The sequence below is a fragment of the Liolophura sinensis genome, chromosome 1, assembly GCF_032854445.1.
Source record: "Liolophura sinensis isolate JHLJ2023 chromosome 1, CUHK_Ljap_v2, whole genome shotgun sequence".
Taxonomy (NCBI): Eukaryota; Metazoa; Mollusca; class Polyplacophora; order Chitonida; family Chitonidae; genus Liolophura; species Liolophura sinensis.
The window spans coordinates 88,625,141-88,644,862 of NC_088295.1; the positions used below are offsets into that span (position 1 = coordinate 88,625,141).

Consider the following 19,722-nt stretch of genomic DNA (forward strand, 5'->3'; position numbering starts at 1 on the left):
TTATGAATGGTATTATAGCTACGTCGGTCTTGTGGGCCAGGAAGTGTACCAGGTACATAGTCATCAGTTTGCGTTATGACCCAAAACACATCTGCACACCGCTGAATGCGTGAAAGAAACTTGAAGAGATTATGTTAACAATTCTTCTTATCATACCATACACAACATAGAATTTATTTTCTCTATATAGTAGAAAGGAGAGTAAAAAGGAGTCGTCAGACACGGTGCCATTGTTACAGTACTGGTCGTCAGACACCGTGTTAAACTAGCATACTTTATGTCATGAACACGTACACCTACAGTACAGCGAAATGGATCGACTAGCCGATACGCTGAAAATGTCCAAACGTGATACAGATAGCTACGTCGGTCTTGTGGGCCAGTTTGCACCTGTGGGTAAATGCGACTACAAGAGTGAGTTGAAAATTGACAAGTTGGAAAATAAATCTGCCATGGCTGAATCGGATTGAGGCTGCCATTTGGAATTCAAGATGGCTTCCCCACGTACTGCAGCATGGTTGTTGATTGTTCCCTTATAATCGATTAGATAACGGCCCAGCCAGCGTTGTGATGTACATTTTGAATATTCTGGACTGATATAAGTATGTGTTCAGTTTGTCCATCGTCATTCTGGAGTGCATCGTCCCTTTGGGGCGGAAAAAGCCATTACCAATCAACACCCCCCCCCCCCCCCCACCACCCCTTCTTCATCATGCAGTTGCATGTCTGTCGGTAAGATTATGTGAAGTCAAATATTTTGTGTTTAGTACTGCGCGCACTTACATGTATAGCCTTCACCGGGTCTCAAACATTTATACACAACATGGTCGCTGCTAGTGACGCATGATCATATTTAGGACACGTTAGACTTGTCAAATCGCTTTGTCGTCACGCATACAGAGTACGCAACGCAGGAACATTCCAGAAGCACAAACTACTCGACTGATCGGAAATAGACTACTGGCAGTTAAGTAGCTTATTATAGATCCACGTGATCTAAACAAGTTTCCAGGTTTGTAGTGACTGTGCTATATTTATAACAACGCACGAACGCCATTTACCGTAGTCACTTGATTATGCTGTGGAGTTAAGCTCCGGTTATTAACTGCGTGTCTTGTTCGTTATTTAACTTTGATGCCCTGTAAACTAAGTTTAATTGCCTGCGAACATAGTTGTAACACGCTGAAAACAAAACTGTTCCTTGCCGCTTAGTTGACTGTGAAACTGAAATTTTTGATAGGCCTGTGTCGGAATCAAAACTTCGCCCAGTGGCGAACAAGGTATGTGTCACTTTTGTACTGACGAAAAATAAGGTCTGTGCCGAAAATGCTCCAAGTTTCACCCAGGTATGCCAAGCGAATTGTTACTAGCAGATTTTTAACATAGGCCTACGTGTACTTTTAAAATTTTCACACACTGCAAACTGCATCTTTCTCATGGCAGTCCAGAATTGGACTGGACCTGAACATGTCAGAACAAGTGACTGATATGCACATAGGCCGTGGTTGTTATGGGTAACGCGATAACCCTTAGATATCAGGTGTGCATATTTAAGGCCGGCATATCCTATCGTTACAACTCGTGCGTCCAACAGAAGTTAATCAACGTACGGGTATGAAGACGCCACACAATACATAATTCACAACAGCTGGTATGTTAGTGTAACTGTATTGTACAGAAGCAAATATGCCTGTGTTCCCAGGGATATAAGTGAGGTATGTAAGAGGTATGTAATAATCTCAGAGTGTGGATTATCTGGGAATAATCAAATCACTGTTCTTGTGTTCATCCTATACAAGAACGAGGTCTCAGGTGCCAGAATTAAAGATCACTGTTTGTAGTGAGATTTTCATCCGTTAAGAACTATATTGAAATAAAGCACCCTCTGCGCTCCTCTCCTGTCAATCCCGCACAAGAACAAGGTTTCAGAAGCCAAAAATTTTTACGCTTTGGCACTTCCCACTTCTCATGTGGGCTCAACACAATAACAGCAACTCAAATGCACCCCTAGTTTCCACGGCTTGTTTTTCGGCATGATCTGAAGACGTGGTGATCAATGGTGCCCCTCGTGCTGGTGCATGAACTTAACTGGAGACCACTTGCCTTCCACAAGTATGCTGCATAAACTTCACTCGACACCACTTGCCTTCCACAAGTATGCTGCATGCTATAATCACCCCAAACTCACCACAGGTCATTGGATTACTGACAGCACTCCTATTTCCACCACGCACGAAAAAATGGTCGCCTTCACGTAAATTTTCGAGTAAGGTGTTAGGTAACAATCAAATAAGTGAATATCCTACATCCAAGTCTGGGCCCTTGCTGCTGGTTGAAGTTAGTACCTCAGATCCTTAACCAATGATTAAGGTCCCATGTTTGAATCCAGCCCTTGCTGCTTTCACTGTAGGTTGAACAGTTAGGCAGAGGTACATTTTTGCTCTTTCATTTTTTTCCATCCATAGATCTGACCAGCAGGATGTGAGTGAAAAATTGTCTAATAGTGTTCGGGTTTCTCCATGGCCGAGTGGGTTACCACACCGGTATGGCGCAATGACCTAGGAGCCTGCCACTAATGCAGTCGCTGTGAGTTCAAGTCCAGCTATTCCTCTCTGGCAAGAAGTAGGAAGGTCTGCCAGCAAAATTGTCATGTGTCCCCCCTGCCTGGTTTGATCCCACCATAATTTGGCCACCGTAGTATAAATGAAATATTCCTGAGTGACTACGAGGTAAAACACCAAGCAAATTAATAAAATTAATTACAGCATTAAAACCAAAGCAACATCATCATCTATTTTAAGTTCTGAAATGGAGAGGCCCATTTACCACAGCTATATTGTATTCCACATGTCACTCCGATCTCATTCCGTGCACTTTTCCGTCGTTTTAAATACAGAAGCAAGATTACTACTACTACATCTGCTACTTCAATGTGGAACAAATGAACACTTGCGAAAAGGAGAAGTCTTCATCAGAGTCAAATAATTTTAGGATTTCACCTTTAATAGATAAACAGTAATTGCTTGAAAAATGACAATCTTTAAGAACTACTTACAATTTTATCCAACTAAAGCTTCTGTACTGTAATAGTCTATAGTTCTAGAAGATTTGACGGAGATAATTACTGCAAACTGAACAAAGGAGTCTACAGGCAGTCTGCCTAAATAATACTCAACTTCAACATCATGAAATACTGCACAGAATAGCTGTACACGCACATAATATACATAAAAAAAATAAAAACTTCAAGTTAATAAACTTATGAATTAGCAAATGGAGGAAATATTCCTGATTTTTTCAGCTCACCAGCACCTGCAAAGGGAAGCAAATCTTGTAACTGATGTAACGTCACTCGATGCCCTCAACCTACTCACATAGCAATACCAGTTATATAAAGAACAATTGATGTGATCATGAATAATCATGCATAGCTGGTACTGTTGGCAGAGCGTACCGCTGTTCTATCAGATTTACTTATCTTTGTGGTGGGTTGGTAAAACTATTGTTATCAAGAATTCAGAAGACTACAAGTAACTGGATCATGTTATTGCCAAAGGAGTATGATTTCAAGGCAAAGTCTAGTATCTGGAAAAGGCTTTGCCCTTTCCTCAGGAAAAATAAAAACACACAGATCTACATGTATCATTTCAAATAAAACCAATATTTATAAATATACTCAACTTTCTTCGATATAATAGGGTCTGAAGGAAAATCTGTTAGCACATCACGTACACAGAAAATGAAAGGGGCATGTATATGATGTGTTACGCTGCCACACATGTAATACATTACTGCGTAAACTAAGTCAGATACAGCACCTGTGGCACTTGACCACACAAGATCTCACAGTCAAAGCTAAACTTCACAAGCTTTATAGAAAAAAAATCAGACAACCAAAGACAGGGCTGAGTTTAGCTGAAACTGACAACCCTGTCATGGTGTCCAACAGATTTGGATTTTTGACCAGATATTGCATACAAGTATTCACTTGACGAAGAGAACACCTACGTCTACAGTGTCAATGAATAGTTGAGCGCTAGATTCAGGGGTTGTAGTGTCCTTGTACCATTTAATGATTCTCTCGCAGTTTAGTCCACCTCCTCGATTGTTGGACCCCCTTGCTGCCCTCCAGCCTCTCCGCCTGGAGCACCTCCAGGCATACCCCCTGGCATCCCTCCTGGCATCCCCCCTGGGGCACCACCAGCCTGGTACAGCTTTGTGACTATTGGGTTGCACACTTTCTCCAGCTCTTTCTGTTGATGCTCAATCTCATCCTTCTCAGCAAGCTGGTTGGCATCCAGCCAGCTGATCACCTCTGTACACTTGTCCACAACAAGCTTCTTGTCCTCTGCTGATATCTTGTCTTTCAGTTTGTCATCCTCCATTGTGCTCTTCATGTTGAAGGCATAACTCTCCAGAGCATTCTTTGCCTGGATTCTGTCACGCTGCTCCTCATCAGCCTGCTTATATTTCTCTGCTTCATTCACCATGCGCTCAATGTCATCTTTACTTAGTCGACCTGAGGAAATAAGCAAATATGACCAACATTTAGTGTGTCAGTAAACCAAAAGCTCTCACATAGAAGAAAATGCTCGAACACCTTTGTGAACCCCAAAACTGTAAATTTACACCCGGAGACACGTTTGAAATAGTGCTGACATGGTTAGCGATTTTCACTATCAAAGTACCTTTAAAAAGGACTGGAATTATATTCCATTAACTGGTAGGCTGATGTGATATAGAATTTTGTTCTTTGTGAATTATTTTCTTCAGTGACTTCTTCCAATATTAACACAACTGTTTATGGTAAGCTAACTTATGGGTAGGTAGATTGGTTTATTTATTTATTTTTTTTTTTTAACTTTATTCATTAGTTTTTTTAAATATTCTTCCAGAGAATGGACTCTAAGGTTATTATAACATGTCACATTTGGGAGATAGTTTAGTAGGTGAATCTAGTGACCTCTGAACTTGGAACAAGATGTCCCAAAGCCGGTGAACACTAATTCTGTGTCCCACGTAGCTACTGCAGAGCTGTAATTTTTCATTGTTCATTTCAACCGGCCCGGGTAGCACAGATGGTAGAGCGTCCGCTTCGGGACTGGTAGATCCACACCTAAGACTTTAAAAGAGGAAGTTGTAACTTCCTCGCTTGGCGTTCAGCATGAAGGGGATAGAGCAACGACTGGGTGGCCCGTATCAGTATAATGGCTCGGGCGGGGCGGCTTACTTGCCTTCCGTAAGTCGTCTCAGTGAAGCAGCACTAAATAAAAGAGCGGTGGAAATCCGTCCTGCAACAAGGACGCACATTACACGTACATGCACCCTAAGGATTCCTTCGTCGTCATATGACTGAAAAATTGTTGAGTACAACGTTAAACCCCAGGCACTCACTCACACTTGTTCATTTCCCTCCCAATCCATCTTTCACCCAGTACTGCTACCACCACTGTCGCAAGCTACTGAAGTACCCAGATATGTGCTGTCTCAAACATTGTGCACTGAACAGACCACATTTTAAAATAGGTTAGGGACTGTATCAGTTATTCAAATTGCTATCAGAAAATGAGAAGATACGATTAACCATTTCACAGCACTGTATTGTGCAAGTATCATGATTTACCTTTGTCATTAGTGATGGTGATCTTGTTTTCTTTGCCTGTGCTCTTGTCCACAGCTGACACATTGAGGATCCCGTTAGCATCGATGTCAAAGGTCACCTCGATCTGAGGCACCCCTCGTGGGGCAGGGGGAATTCCAGTCAACTCAAACTTGCCCAGGAGGTTGTTGTCTTTGGTCATCGCTCTCTCACCCTCATACACCTGGATCAGCACGCCTGGTTGGTTGTCTGAGTATGTGGTGAAGGTCTGGGTCTGTTTTGTAGGAATGGTTGTGTTCCTCTTTATCAAAGCTGTCATCACACCACCTGCAGTCTCAATACCTAGAGAAAGGGGCGCCACATCCAACAACAACAGGTCCTGTACCTCTTCAGATTTATCACCGGTCAAGATGGCCGCTTGGACAGCTGCATCACAAAACATACAATTCTGGCTAAACTGGCTTGTCATAGTTGGATGGCCAGACAACATGGGCACTTGCCACATTAAGCTATATTTACTTGCCTGGAAAGGCTGCAACACTAAATTCACTTAGGTTAACCTACTATCACAACATCTGATTTGTCAGAGACTTGCAGGATTAAACGAATCAAAATATATCATCTGTAAATCGATTCTAATCAACAGGTACAGACTTTGTGAGGTAGAGGTTATCCTATTTTTATTGGACTCACCAATAAAACGATTTGCACATCAACACAGCTTTGGAGAGACAATATAAGTTTAGTTCTTAAAGTGCCTTACTAACCTGCACCATATGCTACAGCCTCATCAGGGTTGATGCTTTTATTTAGTTCTTTCCCATTGAAGAAATCCTGGAGCAACTTCTGGATTTTTGGAATACGAGTTGATCCCCCAACAAGCACAATCTCATGGACTTGTCCCTTGTCCAGCTTGGCATCCCTCAAGGCCTTTTCCACTGGCTCCAGCGTACCACGGAAAAGATCTGAATTCAGCTCCTCAAAACGAGCTCTTGTGATGCTAGTGTAGAAATCTTCACCTTCAAATAGGGAATCAATTTCAATATTTGCTTGTGAGCTTGATGACAAGGTTCTCTTTGCTCTCTCACAGGCCGTTCTTAACCGCCGAACCGCACGCTTGTTGCCAGAAATGTCCTTTTTAAACTTCCTTTTGAATTCCTGAATGAAGTGATTCACCATTCTGTTGTCAAAGTCCTCTCCTCCCAAATGGGTGTCTCCAGCGGTAGATTTGACTTCAAAGATACCATCCTCAATGGTGAGAATGGACACATCGAAGGTTCCTCCTCCCAGGTCAAAGATCAGCACATTCCTTTCAGCCCCAACCTGTAACATAAAAAATTCAACATGTTTTATGTACTTACATAATGACATGTACATGTTCACGTATGCTAAACAGAGACAACAATTTATGTCAAACTCACATAACTGCTCTGTGGTGAACTAAATAACATATGATCCTATGTTGTATAAATTTTGAACACTTTTCAATGTATCACATCACTTAAAATTCAAACATACCTTCTTATCCAGCCCATAGGCTATTGCAGCAGCAGTTGGCTCATTTATAATCCTCAGAACATTGAGGCCTGAAATAGTTCCCGCATCCTTTGTTGCTTGGCGCTGAGAGTCATTGAAGTAGGCTGGTACTGTAACGACTGCATTTGTCACTGTCTGTTAAAATAAGATCAGAGAAAAACGTTTTTAACATTTTTGATTAAAATTGTTGACACTGACAGACTTTTAATACAAGCACTGTAAAATAACAACAATTATTTCCTTTTCCAGAGCAGTATATCTTGTGGTGACAGGCCTGAACAAAGGGAGAGAATTCTAATGGCACATTTGTTTTGCTAACATCTAGTAGATTTTAAAACCGCAAGCCTCCACATTATGGAGACTGGGAGCACCCCACACTGCTGCGTAAATAGAGTAAGACAATTATGCAACAAACAAATGCACACTGCTGTCAAGATGGGTGCTCACAATTTATTCAACATGAGCCTGATGAAGATCAACATGCTTTTTCAATAAAACAGTACATGCATGAAACATTTTTGGTGAAAAAAGTAACTGGTAACTAAGTATACAACTGAAGGTACATAATCAATGACTGATGAAACCTCTTCTCTTACAGCAACTTTTCACAGTTTTTTTTTTTTTTGGAAGTCTTGGGCAGGCACTTTATTTTGGGCACCCTGCCATGAAAGATATACTGTCAGTATCTAATTCATCCCCAATAATTTTTCACAACTGAACCTGACTCTATATTTGATACCTTTCCTAAATAAGCTTCTGCTGTTGACTTCATCTTCATAAGAACCATAGAAGATATCTCCTCAGGAAAAAACCTCTTCTCTTCTCCTTGAAACTGAACTTTAATTTTCGGTTTCCCTCCTTCTTGTATTACATGGAAAGGCCAGTGTTTCATGTCTGACTGCACCGAAGGATCATCCCATTTCCGACCAATCAAACGTTTGGCATCTGCGTATGAGATTAAAAAAATGCTTCATTCATAACATTATTCCAGAATACTTTAATCTTAATTTTTTTTTTTTTTTCAAAACCTTCCCAATTTTCTTTTTTTGTTAATCAGCCATGTGTATAATACTATCCGGGACCTCCATGGCCAAGGGTTTGGCAAGCCAGTGCAGCACAATGGCCAGGGAGCCTCTCACCAATGCAGTTGTTGTGAGTTCAAGTCCAGCTCATGCTGGCTTCCTCTCCAGCGTGGGAAGGTCTGGCATTATCCGGTGGATGGTGATGAGTTTCCTCGCACCATAATGCTGGATGCATCATGCCATGGTATAAGTGAAATATTCTTGAGTACAGCATCAAACATGATCACATAAATAATTATAATACTGTCCAATAAACCAAAACAAACTCTAGTTCACACATACATGTCAATGGTGATGAAATTAGTATTTCTCACTTTATAAGAAAAGCCTTGTGCAGAATTAAATGCATGTATTTCACTCCTCAAAGCTGTCACATCTTGAGTGATATGATACTGGTGTCATTTTATGAAATGAACTTGCCACATTAATGTATGGTACCACTTGATTCAGCTTTTACATATGCAGTCCATAGGCTGTAGACATAACTGCTGACATTTAGTTAATATATGTACCACACAAATTAGATGCAGGGCTCAAGGACAATACCACTTAAGATTACAATAATTTTTGTTTTTAACTCCTTAACTGAACATAACTTGATAATACAATGCCCTTCATTGGGATTTATATGCATGGACTTTTAAGTACAGCACAACTGCTCTGCTCAATTCAACTGTGTTCAAAACTGTCATGAACAACTTTGCAGTGACCATTCTAATTTACTTACCGAACACTGTATTTTCTGGGTTTAATGCAACCTGGTTCTTGGCAGCATCCCCAACGAGTCGTTCAGTGTCTGTAAAGGCAACATAACTTGGCGTGGTCCTATTGCCTTGGTCATTTGCAATGATTTCAACTTTTCCATGTTGAAAAATGCCCACACAGGAGTATGTTGTACCCAAATCGATTCCAATTCCCTGGTTTGTTTTTGCCATTTTTTTAAGTCCGTATGGTGAAGACTATAAATCTGAAACAGTAAGAATAGAAACATCCAGCGCTGTGACTTTTTGTAGCTAGAGGTCCATGCACTGCATACGTAGGATTTGTTAACACCATGGTCAGATACAGCCTTCTAATTTGGGCACTCTTTCGAGGCTGCCAGCCCTGGTGGTCCGAGGGCAACGCCCTGGTGTGGCAAAAAAAACGAGCGTAAAATTTTGAATGACACAGTATACGTGTTTTCCGAACTTGTTTATCCAGGTCTCAATGCTCTTTTATTTTTCAGGACAGTAAGAAATTGTCCTATTTCTCCACTGATAGATGAAATCAAATCGGAAGTACGTATCACACAGTGGACAGAGCTAGAACTCTGTATACTGTGCGATCGGCCACTTGTTTTCAGTCTACCAGAGGCATTTTGGTGTTTTGGCCAAAATGAGGCTACACTGTTACTAAGTGCCTCCAGAGTTACAAGCTTGTACACACGTACAATGTATTATAAACACAAAATCCACAAGACAGAAGTAAACAAAAACTGTGAATAAGATAAAAGGTTGCGCAGTAGTCCACGGCGCAAATATACGACAAACAAAGGCCACAAAAACAGAGTTGAAACGAAAGACTGCTCGTTAAATTTTCTCGTATTTGCCAAATTTAAATTTGAATTGTTCTTCGTATTTGGGCTCTTTTGGTAAGTTTATTTGGGCGTTTGGGGATATTTCTTAATTTGGGCGCCAGTAACCAGCATGAAAATCCTTCTGTATCTGACCCTGAACACTGTCAACAATTATTTGACAATAATGAATCAATGAGTTATTTGTTTTTCTTAATTTGGTTGTTATTGAACACCATACTCAAGAATGAAACAATGACTCAGAAAAACTGACTGATTCAAATCAGAGAGCTGAATGCACACAGAAACAACTCAGTGTTCTGAAGTACTGCAGAAGTATTACAAATTGAAAAACAATACATTGCCCACTATAGATTTGACCCACTACAATATCAGTCAAACAGATTAAAAACAATCATCATTTTGTTAATTTGGATGCACCTCAAACCTGATCTGTAAGTGATCATGATAAAGTTCAATTCATTATGAATCACTCTGGAAAGAAACTGTTCAAGTCCAAAAACAGAGCAAGACATGCACCTGTGCATCCTTTAACTTGATTGTCAGTTTGGATGACCATGCAGAAATGCCAAGCATAAGCATTGTGAGCATATAGAATTATTTCCAAAACATTTCATTAGTTTTTTAAGGTTACCCAGTACAGGCAACAGGAATCCTGGCCATACTTTACGTTCGTGATAGTTCATGAAATGTATCCATGTATTAGGGAATTGTGCCGAGTGCCAGACCAGGGAACTATCAAAGATAGTTTTTGTTTTTGTTCTTCAGGTTTAATGTCCATATCAAACATTTTATTTTTTTTTAACATCAATACGGATAGTAATGCTGGGCTTTCTTTTCAGTGCAGACTATCACTGTTCAAGCCTCATGCAGTTCACACCAACCAGTACACCCAACAGAGACTTGACACCTGACCAATCATTTCCCATGATTGGGAGTGCTAATCAAGAAAGGCACGAATTGCATTCCTTGCGTTGTCACACAGTTCAGAGTGTGGATGTTGGACTGAGTTCTTTATATTTAACTCATCAAACATTTGTTACACTGGCTTTGCTAACAATCGAGTCAGTCCGTTCATTTATACTAATCTTTCACTTTGTAAGGTTTTAGGCTACTGAAAAATATTTTGTTTTAACTGCACTTGGCTGATGAAAAAATAAAAATGATGAATAAACAGAAAAAACTTCGTACTTCGTAAAATCAAGGTACATGTAGTAATGTACTTGACCTTGATAATGCCATGGTACTGGAAAGTACAAGACTCATTCCGCATTCAAGACTTTAAAAAAAAAATTCCATAACGCATTTGTTCGATCATTATTTATCATTTCCATCATTTTTAAGTTTCTTTCAACGTGATGGATGCGAATGACAGCAACGAGCATTGGCAGGACTAATCACGTAGCGTCCAAACTGAAACTCGAATTTGGAGAACATTTCTACCCATCAGTGCACCAGTGCGTCAATGTTGAAAATCCACAACAAAATCTAACAAGGCAAGTAAACTTACCGAGTAGAATATGCTTTCTCGCGTTACGAAAGGGTCGCACTTTGAGAGCAGAATGTTCAAACGTTAAACGCTGATGTACGATATCACTTGTAACGTCCTCTAATACGTAACTGCTTATATACAACGGCGGGAAAGATAAAAGGAAGTGACATCACAGCGAACGTTCTGGAGCTGTCTGGCTGGAGCTAAATATATGTCACGAGCTGCACCATAGCAACCGCTCGTAGTAGCATATTGCGCGTTAATAGCGGCGGGCAAAATTTCTAGAATAAACATGTGCCATGCGTGCTCACAAACAAGGTCAAAGGTTACATATCGACAATATTTTCTGTCAGGTAGCTCTTTACGGAGCTATGCATGTTGGTGGTTTTAAATAGACCTAAAGTTCAAGTCAGGACGTAGACCTACATGTTACGGTATGGTGCATTTTCTCAAAGCTTTGTTCGACAGGCTCTCCGACTCTAAAACACATCTTCATACCAGGAGACAGGCTACATATATGTCTACATGCTTAGATTTTAATAGAGTGATTGAGAGACCTCCGTGGCCGAGGTAGTTAGCGTGCCCTCCCACCATAACACTAGCAGCACATAACACTAAGTGAAGTATTCTTGAGTGGGGCGTAAAATACCAATCAAATACATTGTAAATAAATGTGTGGATGTCTTTTTCGCACGACAAATTAAAAGATAGTCGTACTTTACTATATGTACGCTATATTACGGCTAAGGCCTAGGGCCACTTGATATAGCTCTCTCAGAACTCAAGCTTTTAATTTACCCAGACATTATTATGATATTTTATATCAAATTTCAAAAAAGGAGTTTTGATATGGTTTATTTTTTCCTGCTTCACCAAATTATAGCCAAGAAAGATTTCCAGCTAGTGTAGGCCCGTATAGGCCTATAGACCTGTCAGTCAATATTTGACGCTAAACTGCAGCCAAACTCTCAGCTTTTATGTCTTTGCAGTTCAAACATAAAATTTAGAGACAGAAAAATGTCATATATTTGCTGAAACAAGTTCGTATTTTACGTGTTTGGTAAAATGACAAATTAAATATTGCTCATTTTTTTTAAGAAGCCTCGTAGGCCTACAGGTATGTACTTGCAAATTAGGCCCATGGCCAGTTACTGTTCATAACTCAAGGACTATTAGCCTTAACAAAATAAATCAACAAACTTATTCTCGTATCCAACCGAGAGAGTGAAATAGATTTCATTTCAAAACACGGTGGACCTATATATAGCCCTACCATGGAGGTTCCAGCCTGCAGATTCGTCAAATATATATCTACATCTATATCAATATAATTATACATACATGTATGTATACACATATAAACGCTTGCTTACAAAATCAAAGTACGTGTATCTGACACAAATGACAGGCGCGGTATAGCTCATAAAGCGAAGGCAAGAGATCAAGGGTGAATCCTGGGTTGGGTCACACCTAAGACTCTAAAAGAGAGGGTTGCAGCTTCTTCACTTGGCGCTCTGCATTAAGAGGATAGTGCAACGACTGGTCGACGCGCATCAGTATAATGGCTCGGATGTGGAGCCTTACTTGCCTTCGGTTATTCGTTTCGATGAAGCAACACCAGATAAAAGAGTGGTCGAAATCCGTCTTGCAACAAGAAGGCACTCGTCGTCATACGAATGAAAAATTGTTAAGTACGGCGTTAAACCCTAAGCACTCACTGACTCACTCTGATACAAATGGAACTATGAACACATACGTTAACACAGTCCCTTTTTTTGCATAGTGACATCTTGACCTATGCTATGAAACAAGCTCTGACGTAGTTGTTCAAGGCATTACAGAGGACCAGTCTATCGTGAAAAGGTGAGCAAGATATAATAAAATAATTTTATTTCAGCGCCAAGTCCATAAATACATTAATGAAAAAGGGAAAATACGTACACTATAGTGTTTTACACATGCAATTAAGTACATGGGAAAACGCTTGATATTATGTAGCGAGTTAAATGCGTTTTAATTCATGAACCCCAAACCGAGAAAACCTGCATTCTCCGAATATATGTGACATTACTTGTGTACAATTACAGCTGTTAATCTGTTTCAAAGGTATAGGTTAAATACATTTTCTTAAGCGTGCATAAATTTATGGAAAGGAAGGCATCCCCAAAAGTGAGTATAAGCAACCAAATTTCCTTCTACTTCCAGTGGGACAAGTAGCCTACAAGTGACACGCTTCATTGCACTGCAGACTGTTGTTTAAGCAGAGATTCTCCACATTAACCAGCAGGCGACGAGACACTCCAATCGACAAGACAAAGGGTTGGGAGCAAAACGGTGCACCAAAAAAATTTAACAAAGATTGGTACAACGACTTCCAGTGGCTCTCCCTCTGTCTGACCAAGAAGAGTGTGTTTTGTTTTTATTGCCGAAAATGCGACCTAAACAAGGAACTGACCCTGAGTAAAAATTTGGAGAGTGCATTTACAAATGATGGGTTCCAAAACTGGATAAAAGCTAGACAGAGATTTCAGCAACATGAACAGAGTAAAGGGCATCAGGAAGCAGTGTATAAATTAAAATCCCATGAAAATAGACCGATCCAGTCACAACTTTTGGACTAATTATCAAAATTTTAAGCTCTTAACACAGAAATGTTTCTGAAGCAGCTGTCAAGTTTGCGAATGTTGCTGAGGGAAGCGCTATCCGCGGACACGGCGATAGGGAATCCAATCTTAAACAACTTCTTTTATTGAGATCAGAAGAGATTCACTGAAAAATTGGGTTGAAAAAAGCAAGTACCTTTCACCTGATTGTGTGAACGAGTGTATTTTTTTTATGGTGCAAATTTTGTTGATATATATATAAGCGTCAAGTCCGACATTCATATACCATTTGTAGTCGGTAAAGGGCGTTCCAAGTCGACAATCGCAAGATCCATTTCCAAAACAACGTTTAACACTAACTCCCAAAGACAAAGGTATATAAGAAATTATACAAATAAGAAATAAAGCCGGTAACACACAAGAGAGAAGCGGTCATCAGTTTTCAATGATGCCGGGCAGACAATGAATATTCCAGGCATGAATTCCATATCAAAGTTCAAATTCGTAGTCCGTGAACGAGTTCCATATCAAATAACAATTAAACAAGTATCTCAGTCGCGCTTTAATTGCAACTGTTCACAAAGGCATCATGCTGATGTAATTAGCATGGCTACCTTTACGGCCCCTAGCCACAGGTTAAGCGGTATTAGATACAGTTTGAAAATGACGAGCGTTACAGACCCTAACCGATCAGATTGTGATTCAAAAGTAACGGACGATTACGTCTTTCCCGTTAATATGTAAAGATCTCATGATACAGGAGGCGCCATCTATGATGTTACACATGACACACAAGATAGACGGTTACACTGGACTGATACTCACCAAGATCCGTGAAGCTGGCTTTTATGGCATTATCGCTGATGAGACAAGGGACATCGACAATCCGCTGGGTGGACACCGATTTCGAAATCCATGAAGACCTCATAGGATAGTGAATGTTGATAAAACAGATTCAGATACTTTAACCAAATGCATTAAAGATGTTTTCCTTCGCTGCTCTTTTCCACTTAACCAATGTAGAGGTCAGGGTTATGACGGCGCATCAAATATAATGGGACGCCTTCGAGGTGTGGCTGTACAAATCAGGAAGAAAGAACCGTCTGCTCTCCATGTACACTGCTTCTCCCATTGCTTGAACCTTTGTCTGCAAGAAGCCAAAACGAGACGCTTTGTTCCGGAAGATACAAAGCGAAATATCCCCTGCATCTCCAGATTTGCATCCAGCCTGTCCTACAAGGTGGACGGTCCGCACAGGCGCAATACAGTCAGTCGTGGACAACTATGAAGCTCTTTTGGAAACCATGGAGGAAATAAATTCCACCACGCATGACGAGTATGGGATCAAGACTGGGGGAATAGTTGCTCAAATGATCCACATAAATTTTCCTCTCCAAAAGAGTACTTTCGTAAAATCTTTTTTGACATACTGGACTTGGTAACGCAGGAAATTTCAAGGCGGTTTGACCAATCCTCCTTGAACGTTTTGAAAGTTGTACAGGATCTTCTTCTTAAGGCCACAAATTGGGATGGAGTATGGTATTTGGATGTCAACGAGAAAATTCTCAAATTGTAAGCCAAAGACCTAGATGGAAGCCGCCTCAAACGCCAGTTGAATATGTTACCAGAACTAGTTCGGCAAGAGCGAGAAGGCCCGGGCGCCTTACACCGTCTTAAGAATGTAACAACTATTGAAACCGTTGTTGAAATCCTGAGGGGCCTCCGTGGCTCAGTCGGTTAGCGAGCTAGCGCAGCGTAGTGACCCAGAAGCCTCTCACCAATGCGGTCGCTGTGAGTTCAAGACCAGCTTATGCTGGCTTCCTCTCCGGCCGTACGTGGGAAGGTCTTCCAGCAACCTGCGGATGGTCGTGCTAAAATATATGTCAAATCTAATTACACTAGATATTTTCAGCTCTTCATTTTAGTGGCTTAACATCGATCAGAATGTGTCTCCGGGCATCTGGGTGGGCGGGGCCTCCGGGGCCTAGGCGGCCCCTGGACTCTTGCCTAAAGTTGGCTGTGATAGTCGATCACCCCCTCTTCCTACCACCCCCCCCCCCCCCCCCCACTACCAGGTCACGACAGCTTCCGACGCTTATGCGGTAACTTACGGAAAATCAAGAGTTGTTAAGGAACAGTCGCAAAATCAACATCTGGGCGCTAAGCCAGTTGCGGAATGGAACTCTCTGTATCGACCAACACGAAGTGTTAGGAGAGTTACATGGAATAACTGCTTCTAATGTGTCGGATCGACGCTAAGCCGCATTTACTGCATTTTCGCACGCGCAACAAAACCCTAAACCCTAAGCGTAAATCGATGTCAACCGAGCGGTCAACCATCTCTTTCCGATAGTCGTGCACACAAGTCATGTGATCGATGTGAGAGCAAAAAAAACAAATTAATATGGTCGTTAAAGGGAGATGGCAGTCATTATAGTATCACAAGCCGTCTAGTCGTCCATTTGGCTGGTTCATTGCCCCTGTCGTCAGATGACGCTAATCGCTTCAGCCTCGTTCGTTCTCATTACCAAAACGGTGATAGACGGCTTACGGACACAGTGAATGGAGCGTTTGAAAATGTGTTTATTTTGTGCATTTGTGCGGTTGTCATGAATCGTTTTTGGTTCGGCGAGACTCAGAACAGGTTAGTTGATTATGGGGACCAATCAGTTGGCATCGATTTACGCTAGGGAAGATTTAATGCTCGTTTGAAGACGCGGTAAATGTGGCTTACCGTGGATCCAATAGATTGGTGGATACAAATAGATACGTTGCGCAACTAGGCGGAAAGGAAGTGATATCTTGTCACGGCTTCAAGAACAAGTTAAAAGTGTATTGTTGCAGTTCAAAATAGAAAAGCTGAATAAGGGGCAAGAAGAAATATTTTGAAAAGGGATTGTATAGCTGTGCCACCGACTGGATATGGGAAATTCCTATACTACCAAATGTTGACATCAATAATAACGTTTCCCATGGCGAGTTCACCATGTTACCGAGCCAAGCTATTTCCGCTGCAGGAAAATGTAGAATTCCCCTTTTTCCCGACAGACGTCGACTGCGGCGAAAATGAGCTCTTTAGAACGCCTCATATTGATTGGTCGCTGTTGACGTCAGTTTGTTGTTAGCGAACGGATATAGGCCTACATACGTTGTGATTTTCATCAGATTGCATACTGGTTTAGCATGCTCACGTCGGCTCTGTTAATGCAAGGAATATGCTCCAATGAGGCTACATGCTTCACATCATGTCAACCCCATCCCAGGAACTCTCCGAGCACCTGTAATGTCACAGAACAGTAATGCTTCTGACAGGAGACTTTTCAAGCGATTGCGCTCTCCCATTGCGGTCGTAAAGTTTCAATGCACCGCCACTGCATAGAGAATATCGCAGCCAATGAAATAGCGCCAAGTTGAGCAATGACAGTATTCAGTACTTGACGCTATGTTGTTAGAACAGAGGAGGTGGAACTGGACCACTGCTGTAATTCTTCAACCTTTGAATAATTGGAGGATGTTTATTCAAGCATATTCCGAAGTCATTATCCTGTGTAGATTGATAAAATTATACTTTTTTTAAGCCATGAAAATGGCCAGTCCAACCAATGTAGTTTTGTCTCCAGAATCAATTTGTAAGTGTGCATAAATTGTTCTGAAAGCTGATCTTTCATATGTGAAAACGTTGAAGGATTAGGATATCCTAACTGGCATCTCGGCAAATGGCCTAGTCGTTAGAGCATCCGCCTCCAAGTCAGGAGACCTGGGATCAAACCCAGGCCGGGTCAAACCAAAAACTGATACTTGTTGCTGCCATTGCTTGGCTATCAGGACGAGTTAGAGCAAGGAAACGGGATTGTTATGTTGGATGCATGTGTCAGTATCATGTGACTGGGTTTTGTGTCACGTCTGGTTTCTCCGGCATGATACTTCAGTGGCCGCATGGCCTCACCCTACCACAATACGACATAGTATATACACTCAGGATGACCCCTGGTCGTCAGATGACTGAAAAATTATTGAGTATGTACAACTTGAAACCTCAAGCTTATGCATAGGCCTATATATTCTATCTTGATTTCAAAACTTTTCTGCTATGGGCCTACATGTGTTATAAAGTGAACCGTTTGAATGGAATTATCATGAACAAAGTCAAACTTAGAATAAAACGCTAACGTAAATTGAAAAGAGGACGTTTTTCACTGGCTATACGTATGACTATATATTTGCCAACTATTACACTGTCGTCGCTGCTCTTGTTGTGTTCTCTATGCCGTTGTCTTTTGTGTTGAATCTTTATAATAGCATGTTTGTTAAAATCTGCCAAGAGTGAGACAGCATTAACGGGATGCACGCGCGCATGGCCGTACTGGCCTATTACACATGTATTTCGAAATATATTACGTGCAACTTGGTTTAACCAAGGTTTCACAGTACTTTAGGCCTACTGCTGACACGTGCATGTACATGTATATGTATAGATAGGTATAGATATGTTGGATCTATGGTGCTGAAGTTCGTAAGATATTAGCCTTTGATTTGCCAACAAATGAACGTACATGTATATAGTGTTCCATATGTGCCAGTGCATGCGTGACATGAAGAAAGACCCTTTGTTTCAAATAATACTTTAAAAAGTAAATGTGTGATTCCAACAAAAACTTGTTAAATTAATGTGAAGTACAACGTTTGTTACAAAATAATAAAACCACAAATTTGTGTTGAAGTAAAATGAGGTAATTTACGTAATACAACAATACCTATTCTATTCTACAACAAGCATTGTGTATAACATCCAACACATCTTGTGTTCACTTCTTGTGTTATAATTCAGCGTAAGATAGAGTTGTGCAAATATGACAACACTTTTGTTGGAAAGAACTCATGTTTGTTTTCATACAATACAATTGTTTTTTGTGTGCATGCATTTACTTTATCCAAAGTATGTATACAGCATGATTCAAATAAACAGTTTTATTGATGAATTTTGATGGAAGCATAGTCCCGCGCGAGGATAGGCCCGCCATGCCATGATGAGACTAAGTCTAGACCCACCTACTTGCGTTGCATAGTCTCCAAAGGTCATGCTTGTCTAATGGTGACAATGATGTAAAGGACCATAGAGAGCGGCAAATGCACTGCACTGAGAGAAAAGTTTTGTTGAGCTGTCCTACATATCTGAGTCAAACAATTACGCTCATTCACCTCAGAAAACTGAGTCAATAGGTCATCTGGCTATGTTGTTGAATCACTTGGTTAGTCGAAAAACTCATAAGAGCATTTCATGGCTGAGCTGATCTGATCATATGACTCAGATTTTGTGTTGAATTAGCTCAATTGTATAACCCAGATTTGTTTTAGTCAGTTCACCCCAAACTTTGCTCTCAATATGAAGGAGTATGACACTGTACAGGTGGATTAATCTGTTCTCATTGGTCGTGGGTCTTACAGGTAATAACAATGAAACGCTCGGGGCGCCGTTCCCAGTGGCTGTTTTACGTTTTTTAAATTACTTGTTAGATTGGTGTTTTACGAAGTTCTCAAGAATATTTCACTTATACGACGGCGGCCAGCATTATGGTGGGAAGAAACCGGGCAGAGCCCGGGGAAAACCCACGACCATCCGCAGTTTGCTGGAAGACCTTCCCACGTAAGCCAGCATGAGACGTTCTTTGAGGGTGGTCCTCAAAGAACGTATAAACGTAAAAGAACGTGCCTACCATCAATACCGGGCCCACAGGCCTGTGGTATGCAAATCTGCACGTAACATAGTTCTTCATTTATAACTTGTAAAGGTCTGTGCATGATGCATGTGAACCCTGCACCTATAAAATTGTATGACT

General features: G+C 40.9%; 1 protein-coding gene across 1 annotated transcript; it reads right to left on the reverse strand.

Annotated features, from left to right (window-relative positions):
* Nucleotides 1-2,982: 2,982 nt before the first annotated feature.
* Nucleotides 2,983-11,442, reverse strand: LOC135462012 (heat shock cognate 71 kDa protein). Its single transcript, XM_064739342.1, has 7 exons — nucleotides 11,301-11,442; nucleotides 8,945-9,184; nucleotides 7,875-8,080; nucleotides 7,118-7,270; nucleotides 6,367-6,922; nucleotides 5,624-6,025; nucleotides 2,983-4,519 (listed from the first exon to the last, which is right to left on the reverse strand). The coding sequence occupies exons 2-7, from the start codon at nucleotides 9,150-9,152 to the stop codon at nucleotides 4,089-4,091; spliced, it is 1,956 nt and encodes a 651-aa protein (XP_064595412.1). The 5' UTR covers nucleotides 9,153-9,184; nucleotides 11,301-11,442; the 3' UTR covers nucleotides 2,983-4,088.
* Between the last annotated feature and the right edge of the window lie 8,280 nt (nucleotides 11,443-19,722).

Bases quoted from the DNA above. Each gene is read 5' to 3' on its own strand.
- LOC135462012 (XM_064739342.1), bottom strand. From the start codon at position 9,152: ATGGCAAAAACAAACCAGGGAATTGGAATCGATTTGGGTACAACATAC. The intron at 6,923-7,117 runs GTATGTTTGAAT...TTTATGTTACAG, and splicing joins CCTATGGGCTGGATAAGAAG to GTTGGGGCTGAAAGGAATGT. The intron at 6,026-6,366 runs GTTAGTAAGGCA...TTTGTGATGCAG, and splicing joins GGCTGTAGCATATGGTGCAG to CTGTCCAAGCGGCCATCTTG.